At 42.6% G+C, this 19,765-nt stretch overlaps 1 protein-coding gene across 1 annotated transcript in view; it reads right to left on the bottom strand.

Moving 5' to 3' along the window:
- Positions 1-8,880: 8,880 nt before the first annotated feature.
- The window catches only part of zgc:110329 (uncharacterized protein LOC550500 homolog), a 26,420-nt gene continuing 15,535 nt past the window's right edge, over positions 8,881-19,765 (bottom strand). Inside the window, exons 5-7 of the mRNA XM_039803061.1 lie at positions 17,672-17,722; positions 13,345-13,461; positions 8,881-10,091 (exon numbers count right to left, since the gene is read on the bottom strand). Coding sequence (XP_039658995.1) covers positions 9,747-10,091; positions 13,345-13,461; positions 17,672-17,722 — 513 coding nt within the window. The 3' untranslated portion in view covers positions 8,881-9,746. The remainder of the gene's footprint in view (positions 10,092-13,344; positions 13,462-17,671; positions 17,723-19,765) is intronic.

The following is a 19,765-nucleotide window of genomic DNA, read 5'->3' as shown; positions in this document are numbered from 1 at the left end:
TAACACAACAGATAAAACAATTATATATATTTTTTTTTTACCTCTAGTAGCGCTATGGAGCCATTTTTCTGTGTGTCCCCGTTTTACACCACACTTGACGTGGTACACAATCCCAGGGATCCAGACCAACTTTAGCACTTCAGCACTGTAGGCAGAACATTTAGGGGAGCACACCTTAAATCGACCTGCAACGTAGTTTTTCAAATTTCCCCATTTTAACTGTATTGCTGATAAATGCTTTGGTAATAAATACAGAAACTACAATCTGCTGTCTTATTTTAGCTCACAGTCACATTTTAATTGAATGGTGCTTAACAATTTCACATTCAGAAATGTAAACAAAGTACTAATATTGTCAATGGACTGTATTACTGCCTAATACAGGCTGTCCCTCCCTCCTTTCTGTCTTTTTTTTTGTTAACACTGAAAATGCAATCATATCTAAGGTGGTTAAACTTCCACGGAAAGGGGAGCATCTAAGTATCTAACACCCAGTGTGGGACAGATTAAGTGATGAGGGAGCCAGAGAGCTCATAACACTCACATAACCACTACTTGTTTTTACGAGATAAGTTATATATTTGATCAGCAACTGTGTACTCAAACTCAAAATTAAAGTAACGTGCTGTTTGCTTATGGCCAGGCCAGAGTGATAGAGAAAGACAGAGTGGCGACACTCCCATTGGACTCCAAACAATCCATTCACGGCGTTGGACTTCATTCATTTCCATTGCTGGCTGTCAAGTAACTTCTGAGGTAAGTTGATTAAATAGCTACCTCTTTTGAATTGTGAACTGTCTGTATTTTATCAGAGGCCCTTTATGATGCATATACTGATCTTCATTTGTATGTGCACAGAGTAATTATATATATTTTTAGCTTGGTAGACGACCGATTGCCTGCTAGTTTGTTAGCTCGTTTGCTAGTTTGTTAGCTTGACTTCGCCAGCTGTGAAGGTATCTCCAGGGGTAAGTTGATTAAATAGCTACCTCTTTTGAATTGTCAACTCTCTATATTATATCAGAGGCCCTTTATTATGCATATACTGATCTTTATTTGTATGTGCACAGTGTTATTAGCTATATCCTCCCTCTCTTTCTCTCTCTCTCTCTCTCTCTCTCTCCTCAACCACTTTTGAATTTGCTCAAGGCTATTATAAATGTGGTAATGGCATACTATAGTATGTTTATGACGTTATAATATGTTGGGAATGGTTTGCCCTAAGTATATAGTGCCACTTGCTGTGTCCATTGTTAGAGCTGTTCTCGCCCTAATTCGCATCATCTGCTTTTTAGTGTCCAGGACACAGATGAAGAGGATGTCTCCACAGTATGCGTTGTCGAGAGGAACTTCCCTACAGATCTTGCTGGACCTCCAATATTGTTGTCGTGCCCCCCCCCCAAATGGCTAGGATGCTTGTTCTTAATACTTGTTTACACATTTGTTGTTCTCTTTCTTGTTCACACTAACTGTACGTTTGCTTTATTGTTCTTATTCATGCTTGTTCCCACTTGTTTTTTGTTCCACACTCTGTTATCTGTTATATTTCTACTTATGCCAGGTATCCTTTATTAATATTGTTGTCCTTCCTTTCAGCTCTGATGCACTTTGCAATCCTTAACCTCAGCCTGATATATGTGGAGGATTTTTTTTGTTTATTAATCACTTATATTATTCCTCCCTGTTCTTTCACTTTGTTCTTGTTTTTCAAGTAAGATACACAGCACACCTGTTCACACATGTGTTGTTCTTTTTCCACACATGACTAACATTGTTTTATTTATTGATACCCCCTGGCTCTACTTTGTTGCTCTTATTCCTACTTGTTCCCACTTGTTTTTTGTTCCACAAAACTCAGCCTGATATATGTGGAGAGGATTTTTTTTTTCAAAACACTCAGCATTAAACACTTCCCCAAAAACTCCTGGCTCCAGCTTTACATGCTGCATCCTCCTTTGCAGTGTGCGGATGTTAGGCAGTAGAATCTGCATTTGCTGGAGGATTTTATAACCAGTGGTGCCAGCGGTAAATCTTATTTGTATTGCTTTATTTTAATTGTCTCCTTTCCCCACCGTATTCCTCTCTTTTCCCGTACTTGTTCTTGTTCTCTCACTCATTGTTCAATAAAAAAATACATTCATTCATTCATCCAAGTGTAATGTACGGAGCCCCCCTGGTCCCACTTTGTCAAAAAAAATTAATTATAACTATCTCGTGGCCACGAGATAGTATCTTGAGGCCACAAGATAATTCTTCTTCATATTTTAAAGCCTATATTTATACTTTTTACATGTATATATGTCACAAAGTGAAGCCAGGCAGCCAGAGTTTTCTTATGTTGTATATAGTGTGGTGTTTTGGTTTGCCTGGCACAGAACGGAAGACTCCTCCCAGCGCACCTGAGGCAGATCTCATCAGGAGAGATGCTGGAGGAACACGGAACGCGCTCCAACACAGCGGGAGCGCATTTTGATAATGAATGGCTGAGACACAAGGAGGAAAGAGGAGCGGATAGAGAGCGAAAAAGAAACGTTGGGGACGCTACAGGACAGCGGAGCCGCAGCCGGAGGACAGCTGTGGATGTTTGGCGGATCGGCGCGTTGGCGTTGTGCGAGTGCGATTTGGGCAAAAATAGAAAATCTGATTTCAACCAGTCTATAAAGAAAGGGACTACAGTCTTTACCCTTTTCTGTTTGATGGAGGGGGGAAGAGGGCCAGCAGCACGCAACGTCCACTCTGCTTTTTCTGTTCGGGGCACTTGCACAACGCCAACGCGCCGATCCGCCAAACATCCACATGAGATAGTATCTTGAGGCCACGAGATAGTATCTTGAGGCCACGAGATAGTATCTTGAGGCCACGAGATAGTTATAATTAATTTTTTTGACAAAGTGGGACCAGGGGGGCTCCGTAGTAATGAGTTGCTATTCTTTAATATATTTGATACTTTGCATATGGCTTAGTCTTAAAATTATCATGGTTGTGTGGTCAACTCCTGCCTCATCAGAAGAAGTGGGCTGGACACTAAATGCTGAATGGACTGTTGCTACTCTGCTTTCTCAATCGCTCTCTGACCACGGGTAAGTGAATCGGAATTACAAGCAAAATCAAGGAAAATACAATAGTCCAGATGTGCAAAAAAGAACATCTTTAATCATCTTTGATTTAAAAACAGATGTAGTAAGGTTAAGTTAAGCCGCTGAAGACAGTAGCTTAGTGCTACCCATGCTAACAAGGACGTGAAGCTTTCCCTCCAAAACTTAAAAATGAATCTATACATAGCTTTCAGTTGTCACCCTACCAAATGTAAAACTGACATTTAAAAAATATGCAATAATGCAGTAACAATCAAACAAGTACGTGGGTATGTTTTTTATTTATATTTACCATTCAATATCGCAATCGCTGCTGTCAGTCCCATAGTAGAACATGACAGCGCTGCGTGTGTTTGGAACTATACAGGCTTACATAAACCACGTGACCACCCCGCTAGCGAGATCAACGAGTGTCGCAACTCTTTATATCACTATGGCTCTGGGCCAGGCAAAGCAACCTATACGTATTTTTGTTCTTCAAATAAGCGGTCTCCGCTCTCTGCTGTCACTCTACCTCTCTCACCACAGTGACAGTACCGCAGTGACAGTACCGCTGCGTGTGGCAAAATGTCGGAGCTGACATTAGCATTGATGTAAAAATGCAAATAAATCATTAATTGCACAGGCAATTAAAATGTTATCCAGCTGTTATGGCGTTGAAATAAAAATCCTGTCCTTTTTGTCTGAGACCGAAACTGTGTAAAAATGTGGTCGATTTTGTGATGAGACCGAATAGTACAACATCGGCTACTACTACGCAGCATGTTCCTCACCAATGTACAGTCTTTAGCAAACAAAATGGATGATCTTCAGCTGCGAATCCCCGCTCATAAATGTATCATGGACTACAACATCATGGTTTTCACGAAAACATGGTAACAACAGCGCCGTGCAACAGCATGTGCACGTTTCGCCTTGGCTGACTTTTACGGATGACAAAAAGTGAGACACAGTGTAGATCACGTCCATGCGTTACCCACGCAGTTGACTAATTACTCACAGACCCTCCGCCCCACCAAACGAACATTGACCAACTCTGGCAGACTTGCTCTCTCCTCGTTAAAATAAAAAATAATAAAAATAATGGGAGAAGTTGTAAATATAAAAACTTTCGCAAAATGCTACCATTTGGTCGCGGTCTGCCAACGGTTTCACACTACGCACCAAGATATGCTGCAACGTGCCAACAAAGGCAGGGAAGAAGACTGCAAGCCAGTAAACATGGATGCAAACAATGATATGTTTGCAAATGGGTAATGACAAAGGTAATAAACCCATTTGTTAGACCCAAAGGATACACACTATCAGTGCGTTTACATGCAGTTTAAAAAACGATTATATTCGGGTTAAGACAATACCCCTGTTTCTCAAACGCCATGTAAATCATGTAAACCCTACCCCGGTTAAAATCGGAGTTCCCATAACCTGGTTAACAGACCTAGAGAACTCCGTTAGTAACAGGGGTATTCCTGCATGTATACAGTAGACCTTAACAAGAGTGGTCTGGCTAAGCGTCTGCGCATGCTCTTAGGTTATAACTGCCCCTCCCCACCACAGAAATAATCCGTCAGCGCTGTGACCATTGCTATAACAAGAAAGCAGCGTTGAAGTGGAGGGAACGAGCACGCTGCGGCCGCTGGCTAACGTTAACCTTAGTTAGCTAGCTTACTAATTCCAAAATACATAACAAAATGAATGCCTTTCATGCGACACTGCTTACAGATAATGAGCCAAACAAGTTTGTCTCTCATCCTGCAAGAACACTGTGCTTGCATACGCTGTGATAGTGTGTGACTGAAACATTACGTTGTTAAAGGTGCAATATGTAATACTGACAGCTAGTGTTTGAAATAGTTACTGCAGTACAAATTCAAAATACTGGAGAGAGTCGTCTCCCCCGCCCCCTCCTCCCCAGACTCGAAGTTCACGTTTGTTGCCAGGCTGAGACCGCAGCATCCACAACAATGTTGCTAGATGCTTGTCTCACATAGCCAGACATTACTTCACAGCTCAGCGGAGTAGCTAACGTTAGGCCAGTTACACACTGGCTGCATGGCGTGAGCGTGGCGTGAGCGTGGCGTGAGCGTGGCGTGAGCGTGGCGTGAGCGTGGCGTTTCTGTTGCGTGTCAGCTGCGTGGCGGCAGCGTGGATTTTTCTATGTCTTTACACACCAGAAACGTGTCTGACGTGGCGCTGCTGCTGCTAGCCTTGTCTGGACACATGTATGTTTCCAATTGATAAAATGAAATACCATGTTAAACATAAATATATACTGATTTGATTACAGCAAAGACAACATCAGCAGTATTGACGGCAAAATAGGCTACAGAATATTTTGTTCTGTATTGACAGGTGCAATATTAGAAAATCGATTTTTTTTAATCTGCATTTATATCAAAACCTAGAGACTTTCAAACATCAACATGTCATTTATTAATATGTATTCGTGTCTAAACGACATATAACATCTTTTCCTATTCTATTTTGCCTGGAAACGCTTCCAACACGCTTGCGTGTTGCGTGAAAAATAGGCGTCGGGTTCTATTTCTAGCAGGCACGCGTTTTCTGAGACGTGCGTGTCACGCAGGCAGCGTGTAAGCTCTGACCTGTTAACATGGGAGCTGAAATAAAAACGGACACGCCACCCAGCTGACACGCACGTGCGACGCATCCAGTGTGTTACCGGCCTTGGATGTTAGCTATATTGATGGTCATAAAATCCCGTGCTCACATGGAGCTCTGTACTGTTAGGTTTAAAAAAGTTTAAACTATGCTTACGTTTTTGAAAACAATGTTTAATGTAGCCTGCAGCTAAATCTAATCAAGTAACTACACTAATTAGTGTTTGTCTGGCTCACACCGTCTGTAGCTTCTAAAGAATTGATTAGGTCATGGCTGTTATTTAGCATACTGTAGGAGACTCATTGTCCCCACAGGAAAGGTAACTTTTGTCTCTTTTAGGGGAGCCATCCCCAGACGTGATTAAGACAAAGAACGAGTATTGCTGTAGTTTGGAAACAATTGACACGTCACCGGGGGTAGCCTCAAGACACTGATTGGGAACATTCACCTTTTCTTTTGAGAGACATCTGACCAATAGGGAAAGATTTAATTTGAAGAACCACGCAGGTACAGGAATAAATGTGGGAGCAGGAGAATGTATCAGCACTTCAATCTGTGACCCGCAAGGGAAGCAAGTTGAGGTCCGCTGTTTACAGTATATTGTTTGTCATGTCGCATGGCTGCTAACTTGTGTCCCGACAGGGGAAGCATGTTTGCAGTCTGATGCTGGTAGTGTTTTATGTTTTATGTTTAATTGTGATTTGACTATCGTTTTTCATGTTGTTTTATTAAACCATCTTGCTTAATCTTTCAATTCGACGTCAGCCTCTCCTTCGTACTCAGAAATCTTAGAACACGTCATTTAGCAAATACTCTACAGTACCCAACTGACAGACACACTTTTTTTGCCTAGAATTACCGTAGGAACTGCTAAAAACCCACAACCTGGCCGTCCTCTTCACACACCAGACAGGAACCGCTAAAAATAACACTACCTTGCCATCCTTTTCCACCCGACTGAACACACTTTATTGGCTTAGAATTACAGCAACAATCGCTAAACACACTGCAAACTCAAAGTCCTCTCTTCCCGATTTACAGCCCCCCTCTCTTGGCTTCAAACAACTCACCGTTGTCGGCTCCAGCCGCTGAACAGGCTATACGTTGTAAACAGCCGTGGCCCGCTTGCCTGGTCCTCCGGTAACGTTAGCAGTTAGCAGGGTTAGCATGCCGGCGTTAGCCAGGACCAGTTGGGATCACTTCACTGGCTGTGTCTCAATTGTTTTTGCGAGTAACCAAATTGGGTACTCTAGCTATATAATTCAATGTGAGTAGCTACACGAATGTTGAAATGACAAAATTCCCGTCCCTAGTAGCTGTGATAAATTAGCCTGAAGCTAATGCTTAACTGTTCAGGAGGAAATTAGCCAACTCGGCGTCCTTTTGGGCTCTAAGCTGTCTCCATCTTTCAAATACATATCACAATATTTACCCAGACGGGTTTGTTCTGTGTCTGGTCACGCAGTTGTTAGAAACATGCAGTTTTTTAAGTCGGCTAGAATCTATCTCCGTTGATCCTGTTTGTGCGTTTGCTGCTTTCGTGGCTGTACTAACGTTACAGCTGTAGCGCGCTGGGTTTAGCTACGTTTTTACAGGTATATCTGGCAACCCGGCCTGGCTGTCAGACTGGGCAGTTGATAACAACACACATTCCGTCACGGAACAAATTTCAAAAGGAGAAAATACTGGAATTAGCATTGTTGTCAGAAAAGATAGTATTTCAACTTTCAAAGTAGTATTTCAACTATTTCAAATTTCAGCATGTTTCCTTAATATCAGATGACGCATTGGGGTCATTTTTGGATTTATTACAGTAAATATATTACATATTGGACCTTTAAATTTTACTAAGCAGTTCGCTAGCTTGCTAGCTAAAAGGGCTCGTTCTGTTTATTCTGACCAGTTGTACGCATGGATGCACGCCCGCCGATAGGGGGGGACAAACGGGTCTGTTGTCCCGGGCCCACAGTAGGGGGGGGCCCAGAACTGGGCCCTCATTAAATTATGGAAGAATTAAAAATCTTTTTTTTTAAATAGGCCTATTTGTGGAAAAAAATATGTAGCATAATATTTGAATTAAATAAAAGAGTTTTATTTGTTTTCTTCCTAATTGTCCTGGAAATGGTGGTCAAGAACCCCCCCCCCCAACCCATAAAAATGGTTTGGCCACTGATCAAAATTTGATGTTGTCACTTGATTTGAAGTTCAGTACGCTCAAAATGTCCGGTCAGCACAAGTCCGGAGCTCGAAGGAAAGAAAGGAAAGAGAAGAAGAAAATAGAGGCCGTAGAGATTTTCTAAACAAATATTTAAAAAAGGTGGTGACGTTGAAGCTGAAACTGTCAACGTGACACCAGGTAAGAAACACAGCGCAACAACGTTTACGAGCCTTGTAACGTACGCATAACAGGCCAGCTCTAATGTTAACGTCCATTAGCTTGTATAAAAGCCTGACACAACAGGTTAACTTTGACAGAAACAGTTGAGTTTGGTAGCTCCATCAGTAAGGATGAGACAGAGAGAGATCCAGCTGCAGTCAGGTGACAGAGAGAGTGATGCGGGAGGGGCCCGCTGCCCCCAAAACGGAGGGACAGAGTCAGGCTACCCGTGAGATAGAGAGAGAGAGAAAGAGAGAGTGATGCTGGGGGGCTCGCTGCCCTGTCGGAGAGTCTGAGCAGGATGGATCAGAGACTGATTACACACTTAATTTCAGTGAGAGATGTGAGGAGAGGAAGAGCAAGGGAAAAGGAGAGATCTGGCCGCGAGGGGGGGGGGGGGCTCCATCTAAGATCTCGTCCCGGGCCCAGGCAAGACTGTCAGCTGGCCTGCATGGATGTATTAAGAGTACGTTGGCAGAGCGCCACCTACTGTGTAGAGTTACTCCCATCATTCTTTCCCGCTCGTGTATACAGGGAGAACTGGCATTACCCGGTTATTCACTTAAGTAAGACCGTAGTCCCAGTTACTGCTGTGCATGTAAATGCACTAAATGACTTTTGGTGAATGCATGTAGAACTTTTGGAACAAGAAAACTCCACAGGTCACCTTTAAGTTAAGTGCAAACTACAAGTGACAAATAATCCTCTCTAAATCAGGAAAAATGTTTCAGTTTCCAGTTGAAATATATAGCATCTTCATTATGTATATGCAAAGCAACTCAGCAATCAGTAGACAAATTCAGCTTTATTGACAACAGCTGTGCTGATACAAGGCAGGAGCTAGGGGGAAGCTCAAAACTGTGCATAACTCAGATACAAAAAAACGTCATAGAGTAGGTTTTTACTGGATTTGTAGTCTGGATAATCCCTTTAGGTGTTCCATTAAAAGACTGAATAAAAAGTTTATTTTAAAATGGAATAGACTGAAAGCCCCCCCCCTGATGAGAGCCTAACAACACTTCCTTTTTTCTTTTCTTTTTTAAACTTACTTTATATACAGTACAAAACATGCATTCCATGTTATTCCACAACTACCAGTCTTACAATGTACACCGATTGCACAAAATAAAATTCAAATCATGATAAAAAAAAAAAAGGAAATAATACACAAACTGTATACATCCGTCACAGACGCAAGACATACTTTGCTATTTCTATTTCTCAGACACTGAAAAACGTCTTTTCAAGCTACCATTAATTTACACACCGAATAGTACTGTCCTCTGACTACTGGGCTATTTTCAAAACAGCCTGAGGTAAGCTTTAGCACATGAGACATAGCTCAGTTTCAAAGGCTAAAAAAATTAAATACAAATGTCATATAATGCCATAAATCTTTGAATAACAACCACCACAAACACGACAAAAGAAAAGTGTTTTTTAAAGCCTATGTTGCATGTTGTTCCTTCAATTGTTGTAAACAAATTCATAACAAAGTGCCAAAGTACTTCTGATCCCTTTAGCTGACCAAATCTTTCTTGATCCAATGGCTGACCATTACGTAGTGCAACACAACTCCAACAGATGTAATGATTACAATGAATAAAAAAAATAAAAAAAAATAATGAAATAAAATAAAAAGAGGCAAAAACTCAAAAGGCATGAAAGGGCGTTTTCTGCTTCCGGCTAGCGTCTACCTCGTCCAGCCCAGTGGCCGATCTGGACTGCTGCAGTTCTCGGAGCTGAGCGTGTGTGCGAGGCGCCCGCTTCTTGAGCTTCAGCAGGTGAACATCGATGGGGTCGAGGTCAGGCTCGGCGGCGGGGACGGGCAGGTAGCCGCCGTCCCTTGGAAGACACATACACCAGCCGGCGCCCGCCAGGTCCAGCTCGCTGTACTCAACCTCTGCCTTCTTCAGCTTGAAGTCCACCATGTCGGCCGACTCGCTCATGTCCACCAGCAGGTTCCAGAAGATGCAGCTCAGGACGATACCCAGCAGCTGCAGGGAGGCATGACACATTGTTCATTAATTACAAATACTCTTGTCATCAATGGATTCTCGGTCACGGATTAATTCATCATCAGTCAGCGTCATACCATAGATCACTTGGCCATCAAGATAATAAGCACGTGCAATGCCAGAAACTGATGCCAGGCCTTTTTGGCTTACCACTTTGGTTGAAACGAGCCACAGCGAGAGGACTAAGTGCTGAGTTGCAAAATGGGAGGAGCAAATATCAGCTGTTGCCAATTCACATTCCAGGAGTAATTTGATGACAGGCCATTTTAAATTAATTAAGTTGTTGTAAAGATTATTTTTTTGGGGCATTTTAGGCCTTTATTTTTATAGGACAGCTGAAGACATGAAAGGGGAGAGAGAAAGGGGAATGACATACAGAAAAGGGCCGCAGGTCGGAGTCAAACCTGCAGCCGCTGCGTCGAGAAGTAAACCTCTATATATGGGGGCCCGCTCTACCAACTGAGCTACCCAGGCGCCCAAATGAATTAAGCTTTGATGTGGTCTGGTTTGTGTGCTCACTGCAGGCAGGTGGCTGTACCAAAATGAAGCTCAAAGTGAGGGGATCCCGGAACCAACAGGGAGTGCATGACATCGGCTAACCATCCCCTCTCCCAAAAGAGGTCATTCTTAGCTATAGACACCATCACTATTTCCTTTGTACCAGGTTGTTGTTGTGGATAGTTCTGCTGTAAAGTTTGGCATTTTAACATGGGGGTCTATAGGGATTAGTCTCGCTTTGCCAGACCCTCCTCCAAAGCGCGCTGGAGGAGAGTCTGGCTATTCCACATAGCATTCGGGGATGGGAGGAAAACGTGCTCTGGTTTATTGGCATTTCTTTAAACTGTCTGGATTTACCCTGCAGAGATCTGAGAAAAGGTTAACCATAGTCCTCATAAATCCACCGGAGTTTAAAATGCCAACACAAAAAAGGAAGCCCAAGGCAACGAATATCTGGCCTAAATAAGTGAAATCCGGCGGATTTTCCGGCGGCAACGGAGCAATCCCGGAAGTGGAACGTCAAGGATATAGACTTTTAGCGATGGACTCCCTTTTGGAGCCGGTCTCAAGTGGCCACTCGATAAACTGCAGTTTTTGGCACTTCTGCATTGGCTTCATTGTTGTAAAGTTATGCTTTGCTGTCGGCACCCGACTTAAATTAAAAGTTAATTTTCTTATTATTTTCACAGCTACGTCCTAAAGCACAAATAAATAACATCATCACTTAACAGATGATTTTGTGGAGACAGACGCTGTTATAGTCTCATTCTCCTTCTCTTAATTTCATTAAGGAAACAAGAAGTACATGTCGACATCCAAGAGCAAATTTTCAAAAAAAAAAGAAGAAAAAAAAGAGAGATTTGTGCGAGCCAGCAGCCACACTGAAGTGGTTTTCACAGGTCTGTAGACCGTGGTGGTAATGCAGATAATTGGATGAAGGAAAATTTTAGTTAAGAATTGTTTGTGGGGACTTAAAGATGCAATAGGTAAGTCTTATAAAACTAACTTTCTGTCATATTTGCTGAAACTGACCCTATGTTCCAGTAGAACTACATGAATTATGTAATCCAGCAAAAATCCAGCTCCTCTGGCACCTCCTACAGCCTGTAGTGCGATTGGCAAAATTTCACCGCTCCCGGTTGATTTTCTCCAATCAGGGCCACAGGGGGGGTCTATCTGCCTGTCAATCACTGCTCAGGCACACGCATATATAGCGTTCTCCCCTCCCCCCTCCCACGAGCTGCAGAAAGGTTTCCCAAAACTCTGGTGAATATTGGAGTGGCTTTTCAGAGGTGGCGTGAGCTCCGGGATTTTAAAGATCTGAAGAACGATGCAGACGTAGCCACATTTCTTTTCGACAGGTAACCTAATTACCATGAATGATTTATCTTTCACTTGGTTATTAGTAGTCAAAAGTCCACAAAGCTACGTTGGTGAGGATGATAGTAACGTTAGCACAGTGGTCGGTCTGATATGATGCTGAAATGGCTAACGTTAGCCTGCTAGTTAGCATCGTTTTACTGTTGGTGAGTAAAGTTAACGTTGTGTTGGTGTTTAGTTATTGAACATGTTGTCTGACATGCCATTAGTTATGTCACACTGTTGTGTGGGAGGGGCTTAGGAGACGGTTTGGGCTGCAGCAGAAAGGGGGGAGGGACTGAGAAGTTGTCGATGTTCAAATTTGTTAGCAAAGTCCTGGCTCTTCACAATCTTACCTACAGCAGCTTTAAAAGAAGGCTTTATTTACAGGATCAACACACAAATAAAATCAGACCCAGAAGTACACAAGCCACAGCAATTCAAAGGAATTGAAAGTCTGTTAACCAAATTAAGATTAGGACTGGCAAAAAGTGAAAACTTTTTCTACCGGAAAAGAGCTGTGGGACTGTAAATGGACTGCAGTTATAGAGCGCTTTTCTAGTCTTAACGACTACGTGAAGCGCTTTAACAGAGTACAGGAACCATTCACACACATTCATACACTGCGACCGAGGCTGCCGTATGAGGTTCCACCTGCTCATCGGATACACATTCACACACATTTACACTCCGAAGGCGCAGCATCGGGAGCAATTCGTGGGTTCAGTGTCTTGCCCAAGGACACTTTGACATGGAACTGCAGGGGCAGGGATCGATCCACCAACCTTCCGATTGCTAGGCGAGCGCTCTTGCCACCTGAGCCACAGCCTAAAGAGTGTGGGCATTTAACAGAAAGAGTAGGTGTTTATTTCATTTTTTTTTTTACAAAATGTATAAAAAAGGTACAATTTATTCGGGAGCAGTAGTGCTGGAAAGAACCAATGCGTTTTATGCAGCTGTTTTAGAAGAGTAATTAACGTAATTACTCCTCTCTGAGGGGGCTGTGACAAGTCTAAATGTATGCATGGGAAGATTACATTCAGATTTATAAGGTATACGGTAAAGAAATGGTCCAAAACTGAGCCACTAAAGCAAGTATTTGAAACCTTTAAGTTACACCACAACCAATTTAGTATTTTTTTGCTTAGAACGTTAAGTATTCCGGCAGTGCTAAATAGGCTTTCCATATGCAGCATAGAGCTTTATTTACTAGGCAGTGTTGTGAGGAAAATTAAAATGTCAGAAACTTTCACAGAAAGTGGAGAGTTTACAGTTCAGATAGCAAGGCTATAAGTCGGAGAGGTGCATTTGGTTGGAAAGAGGGCTTCAAACCCAGTTCAGTGGCAGCGAGTCGCTGCTATGAGCTTTAAATTACCTGGGGCAGCCCGATGGCGCAGCAGAGTGCAGTGGTTATTCCAATGTTGTCACTCATCCAGAGGTTGACCGCATGGATGCAGCCTCGCACATGGATCAGCTCATGCAGGGTCGCACGCTGATGCACAGACCAGAGAAAGACAACAAGAGGAAAAGTTTTAATTTCAAACTTAAAACAAACAAACAAACAGTCACTAACTAAAGTACCTCTAAAGAAAGAGAAGAAAACTAGCAAGTTGAGCCAGTGAAGTTCTAACAAGTATTTCAATTTCAGCGGTTCACTGTTGAAAACAAGATGCTGGAGGATGGGGGGGGGATTTAATCTGAGAAATGGCCATAAATGACAAGTGTGTAAATTAGACATTAGACAGTAAATTAATAGTCTGTGATCTTTTTCAGTCATAAAAGAAAGAAAAAAAAAAAAAACTAGGAATACATCAGTCAGCAACAAGTACATCATGTGGCCTAATGCAAATGCTTTGGAGATGACAGTAAGGTAGCAGAGCTTAAATTGGGATGATCAGCTTTGCCCAAGAGCCAGGAAATTTACGCTTTACAGCCACGAAACACTAGATAACTCATTAAAAACATCACATACTACAGTATTATAATTTAAGGACTAGACAATTGCGTATTCACAAGATTAGATATTATGTTTGAATGGAGAGAGTATCGGCGCAACACTGGCTCCTACACAGAGTGTTGCATTACGGGTTGTTTGTAGCCTTGATATTCCTAGGCTAGTGAGTTTTTTTTTTTTTTTCCCCACATCAGTTTTAAAGAGTTACTTAATTATCTCCTGAGGGATGGAAATTAGTTGAAAGCATCTTCTGGCGGCTTTCCTGCAAAAAAAACAGACCGGGACCGGATCAGCTGTTAAGCTGCCAGGATTTACAGGTCTCACAGAACGTAATGATGAGGAGCTCAGACAGTCGGAAAGAAAATTAAATAATCTGCTGCGTTTACTTTTACTAGAGAAAAGGCTTCAGCAGAACGATCTCATAAAGTGGCGTATGTATGACACGCCAATTCGTATGCAGTTTTGGCGTGTTATCAAGACGCATAATCGCTTTTTAGCGCGTTTATCAACGCCAGTCGGCCGCCATTGACCTACATTATGTGTGCATTTTCGCCGTAGCGAGGAGTATGAAAACAAAACACAGGACTTTCACCCAGGAGAGCCAGGATCGCGTCCCGCGTGTAGATTTTTCAACTGTATTTCTTTTTTTTTTTTAAGCCTTCCCCAATGTTTCTTTCCTAAACCCAACTGTTTGTTTTCTTAAGCGTGTGTGACGTTGGTCACTGTCGTGTTATTGTCGTTATTTTTGCGTTACTGAAGACTGTTGCAATGTTCTACACGCGTGCGACGTTGTTCTCGCGGTAGTACGGCACGTTCTCGCGATTACATCTCGCATATACAGCATAGACATACACGTGGATAGCTCAAAATGCGTACAGATAACACGCCATTTGGCTTTAGGAAAGTGGCGTGTATGTTTACGCAAAGTCATGATGCCATGGCTTCAGAGACGTAGGCTCTCTTCTCCTTGGACTGATAGTATCTCGGGAAAACTTTGCCCCAAAAACTAGTCTGAAAGGGGTTTGTGTCTTCAAAAAGTGTTTGGTCACATAAGGCGTTGTAAAAAAGGAGTCATCCTATATTCGTTGTAACAAGGTTTATTTGTGTGTTCAGCAAGAGTATTTTAAGCCATTTTTATTTATTTCCATTATATTATCTGAGTAGCACACAATTCATTGACGTTACTGTTGATCAATATAAAGTCATCATTTTGCATAGAAGGATGGTTTTCCTCACAACTCAAGGTTTCTGCCTAAAAGAAAGTGTGAGGAATGAATTTTAGATCAAAGAGTAATTTACATTAGTCTGAGGATTCGGGAAATATTAAAGTGCCCATATTATAAAAAAAAAAAAAAAAAAAATCACTTTTTTATTATTTTGTGTCTCGGGTGCTTCCAAATGCATACAAACTTGGAAAAAAAAAACCCATCAAAATCAAATCAAATGCTGTTTTGAGTGAGATACGGGTTTCTTAATGTCTTCTGCCTTCAGTCTCCGTGTGAGCTGTTCAAAATCTAGCATGCTAGCGCTAGCATGCTACCTCGTTCTCAATGGCAAAACACTGCTACAACACACACTAGTTCACCATAATCCACAAACGAACTACGTACATGTGCGCCCTCGTTTAGAAAAAGTCTCCCAGCTAATCCTGCCTTGTAACTGACTGAAGTTGGAGAAAAAGCCTTTTTCCATCTATGGAAACAGCTAGCTAGCTGATATATGATCCTAGCTACTGCGCATGTGCGAGTGCCAACAAAGATGATACAGAAGTAAGATGTCTCACTCTGTAGCTAAAACAGAGACCTGAACACACTGGAGGAGCTGCAGCAATGTGCAGTACAACAAAAATATGGTGTTTTTTGAAAATTAAACCATGTAAACCTATTCTGGTACAACATCAAAATACAATTATGAACCTGAAAATGAGCATAATATGGGCACTTTAAGGTGTTTTCGCTACATACAAATGGTAAAAGACATCTCACCAGGAGACCGTCTGCTTTCTGCACAACAAAGGGATGCGTGAGGGCGCCTGGGTAGCTCACCTGGTAGAGCAGGCGCCCATATATAGAGGTTTACCTCTTGACGCAGCGGCCGCGGTTTCTGCATGTCATTCCCTCTCTTTCTCCCCTTTAAGTCTAAGCTGTCCTATACAAATAAAGGCCTAAAAAAAAATGCCCCAAAAATAATCTAAAACAAAAAACAAAAGGGATGTGTGAAGCACATTAACATGACTTGTGACTTCTGGAAGAAGTCAATTGTAATATGTACGCTTCAAAGAGTCTCCTGTCTGAGATTCTTGACCATTTGGCTCTTTTGTGTATTCCCATTTTTCTATATAAAAAATAACTGACCAGACGGCCGACCGACCCTCGGCAGAAAAGGCAGTTGGACTGATCAGACTCCCCGAATTGGTCAAAAAAGTGCCTCGTAACACCAAAGCGACGAGACGCAATACATCTCCATGACAGCAGGCGGCGCTAATCTGTATTGTCGGCCAAAAATGAGAACCGGCAGCCGATTGGACGAACGCGTCACGTGAGTCTGGTTTCTCCGGAAATTCAAAGACAGACGGTCATGGTGGCTTGTTCAGAATACGATCTCATATCGTACTAAAATAGTTCACCGGAATGTGTTTCTGAAAACATTTTAAGCGAGAAATAGGCCATGCAGTTGCTGAATCTGTCTTCATTTCAGATCGACAAAGGTCAGTTTAAAAGATTTTCGTCAGATTTTGAGAGACTCTAGTCACGCTCATTCCTCTCCCAGTTTCCGGGTTAGCACTCTACCAATCAGATGGGTCATTTGAGTCTGACTGCCGGCAGCGTCCGCCCTGCCGATTATACATGTCAAAATCGGCCAAAATTAAGGCCGACGGCCCCTCGGACGGACGACGGCACGGAACAGACTCGAGTCACTGACCTCGCCAGACTGTCCGACGGCCGATTATCAGCTTAGTGTGTCTCGGGCTTAAGGAAGACACGTTTGTTAATTCGAGGGGAACACTTTCGTCTTCTCCCCGTGCTGCACGTGATAAACAATCTGATTCATTACACTGGCTACACTGTGATTTCTTAAGAGAACAATACAGTTCTTTTACGTTGGTTTTCAACGACAGAAGTTTTTCCTCGCCACTTAATGCTTGCTCTTGGGAAAATTGTTGGGTCTTTGTAAATTAAAAAAAGACCTACTCTATCTGTAAAGTGTCCTGAGATAGCTCTTGTTATGATTTGATACTACTGTGTAAAGAAAATTGAATCAATTCCCACCTCAGCAGTTATATTTTATAAGAGACACTTGTTGCATCAATGTGACTGGATTAGCCATGTGCTTCCATCTGGTTATTTGATTTAGAAAGACTTCATGAATTTAAATTCCTACCAATACAAGATGATTACCATGATATGAGATTGTATCCATAGTGTCCATTCCTAAACTGCACACTCATGATAACACCAATGTTAAACATAATAATAGTGAAGATATGATGCAGCAACTACTGATTATTTTCATTATTGATTAATCAGACCATTATTTCCTCAATTAATTGACTGATTGTTGGAAGAAAAGTAGGAACTCTCCTTATGTTTTGACACCAGACATGATCCCAGTGCATGTTAACAAAGGAAGGGTTTCTAAATTGGTGCAAAAATGTTATAACCCTGTGTGATGCAGCTGTGCTGCGTTAGGAGTAATGGTAAAACCAAATGGACAAAATGTGTCTAAAGTAACCAGTTGTTGCTCTTACCTCTTTATCCAGAGTCCTGTAGCCACACAGAGTGTTCATAACCTCCCCTACCTGTGCAGAGGGTTAAGAATTTGAGAGTCAGAGACAAGACTTTAACTGAGCTAAGATCACCAAGGTACAACACCATGGGGACACATGTGGGAGTAATCCTCCACACAAGGGGGTGTTCCTGTCCCCTGCCAGCCAGAGCGTGACCTTAAGCGTTTGCAAAAGGGTTGCAGCCCTGACAGGTAGGAACCATAGACCGTAAAAGTCTATGGTAGGAAGCGATAACAGCAGAAACCTAGCCAATGTTCAGCTTTCCTAATCACTTTCTCTATCTCTGCAGTGTCTGTCTGTCTGTCTGTCTGTCTCTGTGTGTGTGTGTGTGTGTGTGTGTGTGTGTGTGTGTGTGTGTGTGTGTGTGTGTGTGTGTGTGTGTGTTTTGGATGATTCGGTCATTAATTTCTCCAGCACAGCTCCACTGCTTCCAGAGACAGTATCTGGGAGAGGAGTGATACCGGGCATATAGAGGGAGGAGTGGGCCACAAGGGACTAACATTTCATTTGAAGAGAGAACTCCCAAAGGCCCCATACGAGACACGTTTCTCACACCATCAATTACGTGTCTGATGTGGGGAAAATAAGTGTCTCTTCTAAAAGCAGTTGTCGTCACTAACTCAGTGCATGGTGTTTGGATCTGAAGCATCCATCAGCAGGGACTAGGATTATGAAACGGGATGGCTGCAGCGTCACTTCTACGGATTCCAGTTCACGTTTTATCAATACTTGCTCATTAACTGGCAGAATTATTTACTCTGAAATGTGTCGTCTTCTTTCTTAGAGAAATCGAAAGTCTGTGCTAACAGAGAGGAGCTCATTTCGTCCATTTACAGTCTACTTTGTGAACATCATCTGTTTGATTACGGCCTCACAAGCAACCAAACGTGCACAGATGGCATTGCCGATAACCTGTCTGAAAGAATTATAGTAAAAGGTAACAAAATGTCCGTTACAATTTTTGTTTGTGTTGCATTATACGTTTGGGTTTCCTTCCAGAAGCATCTAATCAATGACTTTCCTTTAAAATACATCCATGCTTGAATTGTAGTTTCTTGGTGTGGCTTCACACCTAGCCAGTTCTGTGCGGTTTAAACTTCAATTTTGGCTGGTGTGAAAAGCTCTCAATCAAACTCTGCTTTCGACCGGTTCAATTATTTGTTGGTGAGCAGCGTCTTGTGACATTAGAGAAGACACAGCAGTACAGCAGTAACCGAGGTACGGTCCAACCCCGGTTGGTGAATAACCGGGTTATGCCAGTTCTCCCCGTATACGTGAGCGTGGAAGAATGGGAAGAATGACGGAGTAACTCCACCTTCGGTACAGTAGGTGGTGCTCTGCCAACACACAACTGGCTTTTTCCTTCTGGTTGACCTAGGTCAAAATTACACCGAACGGCCAGTAAATTAGTAAAGATTTAACAACTTCATGTTTCATTAACACACTCTTGTGTTAATGAAACTCTTGTCACAGCGTAGGAATGCACAGTGTTCTAACCAAATGACTGACAACTTGTTCGGCTCATTATATCTGTAACCAGTGTCGGGTAGAATTAGCATTAACGTTAAGCCAGCGGCCGCAGAGGGGGCTGCTCGGCCCCTCCACTGATTTGCCGAGACACAGCGTCGGCAGCCCCGGAGACGGACAATCTGTTTAGCCATCGACCGATGTCTGCTGCTGCCCTCGGCGGGGAGTAAAACAGATGGACCGCAGGCTTTTTGCTGCCGATGGCCCGCCGCCGTTTTGTTGTATGGTATCATAGCAACGACTACGACTCAAAGCGCTGACGGATTATTTTACGGTTCAAAAACCACTCCAGCGGAGTGGGGGAGGGGCAGTTGAAGCATGCTCATATGCTTAAACCAATCATAGCCTGGTTAAGGTGTATACATGCAGGAATACCCCGGTAACTAAAGGGAGCTCTCTAGGTCTGTTAACCGGGTTATGAGAACTCCGATTTTAACCGGGGTAAGGGGTTTACATGGCGTTTGAGAAATCGAGGTACTGCCTTATCTCATTCATATATTCATATACATATATATATATATATATATA

Source organism: Perca fluviatilis, chromosome 6 (genome assembly GCF_010015445.1).
Source record: "Perca fluviatilis chromosome 6, GENO_Pfluv_1.0, whole genome shotgun sequence".
Classification (NCBI taxonomy): Eukaryota; Metazoa; Chordata; class Actinopteri; order Perciformes; family Percidae; genus Perca; species Perca fluviatilis.
The sequence above is the reverse complement of the archived record's forward strand: the minus strand, read 5'-3'. Positions and strand labels throughout refer to the sequence as shown.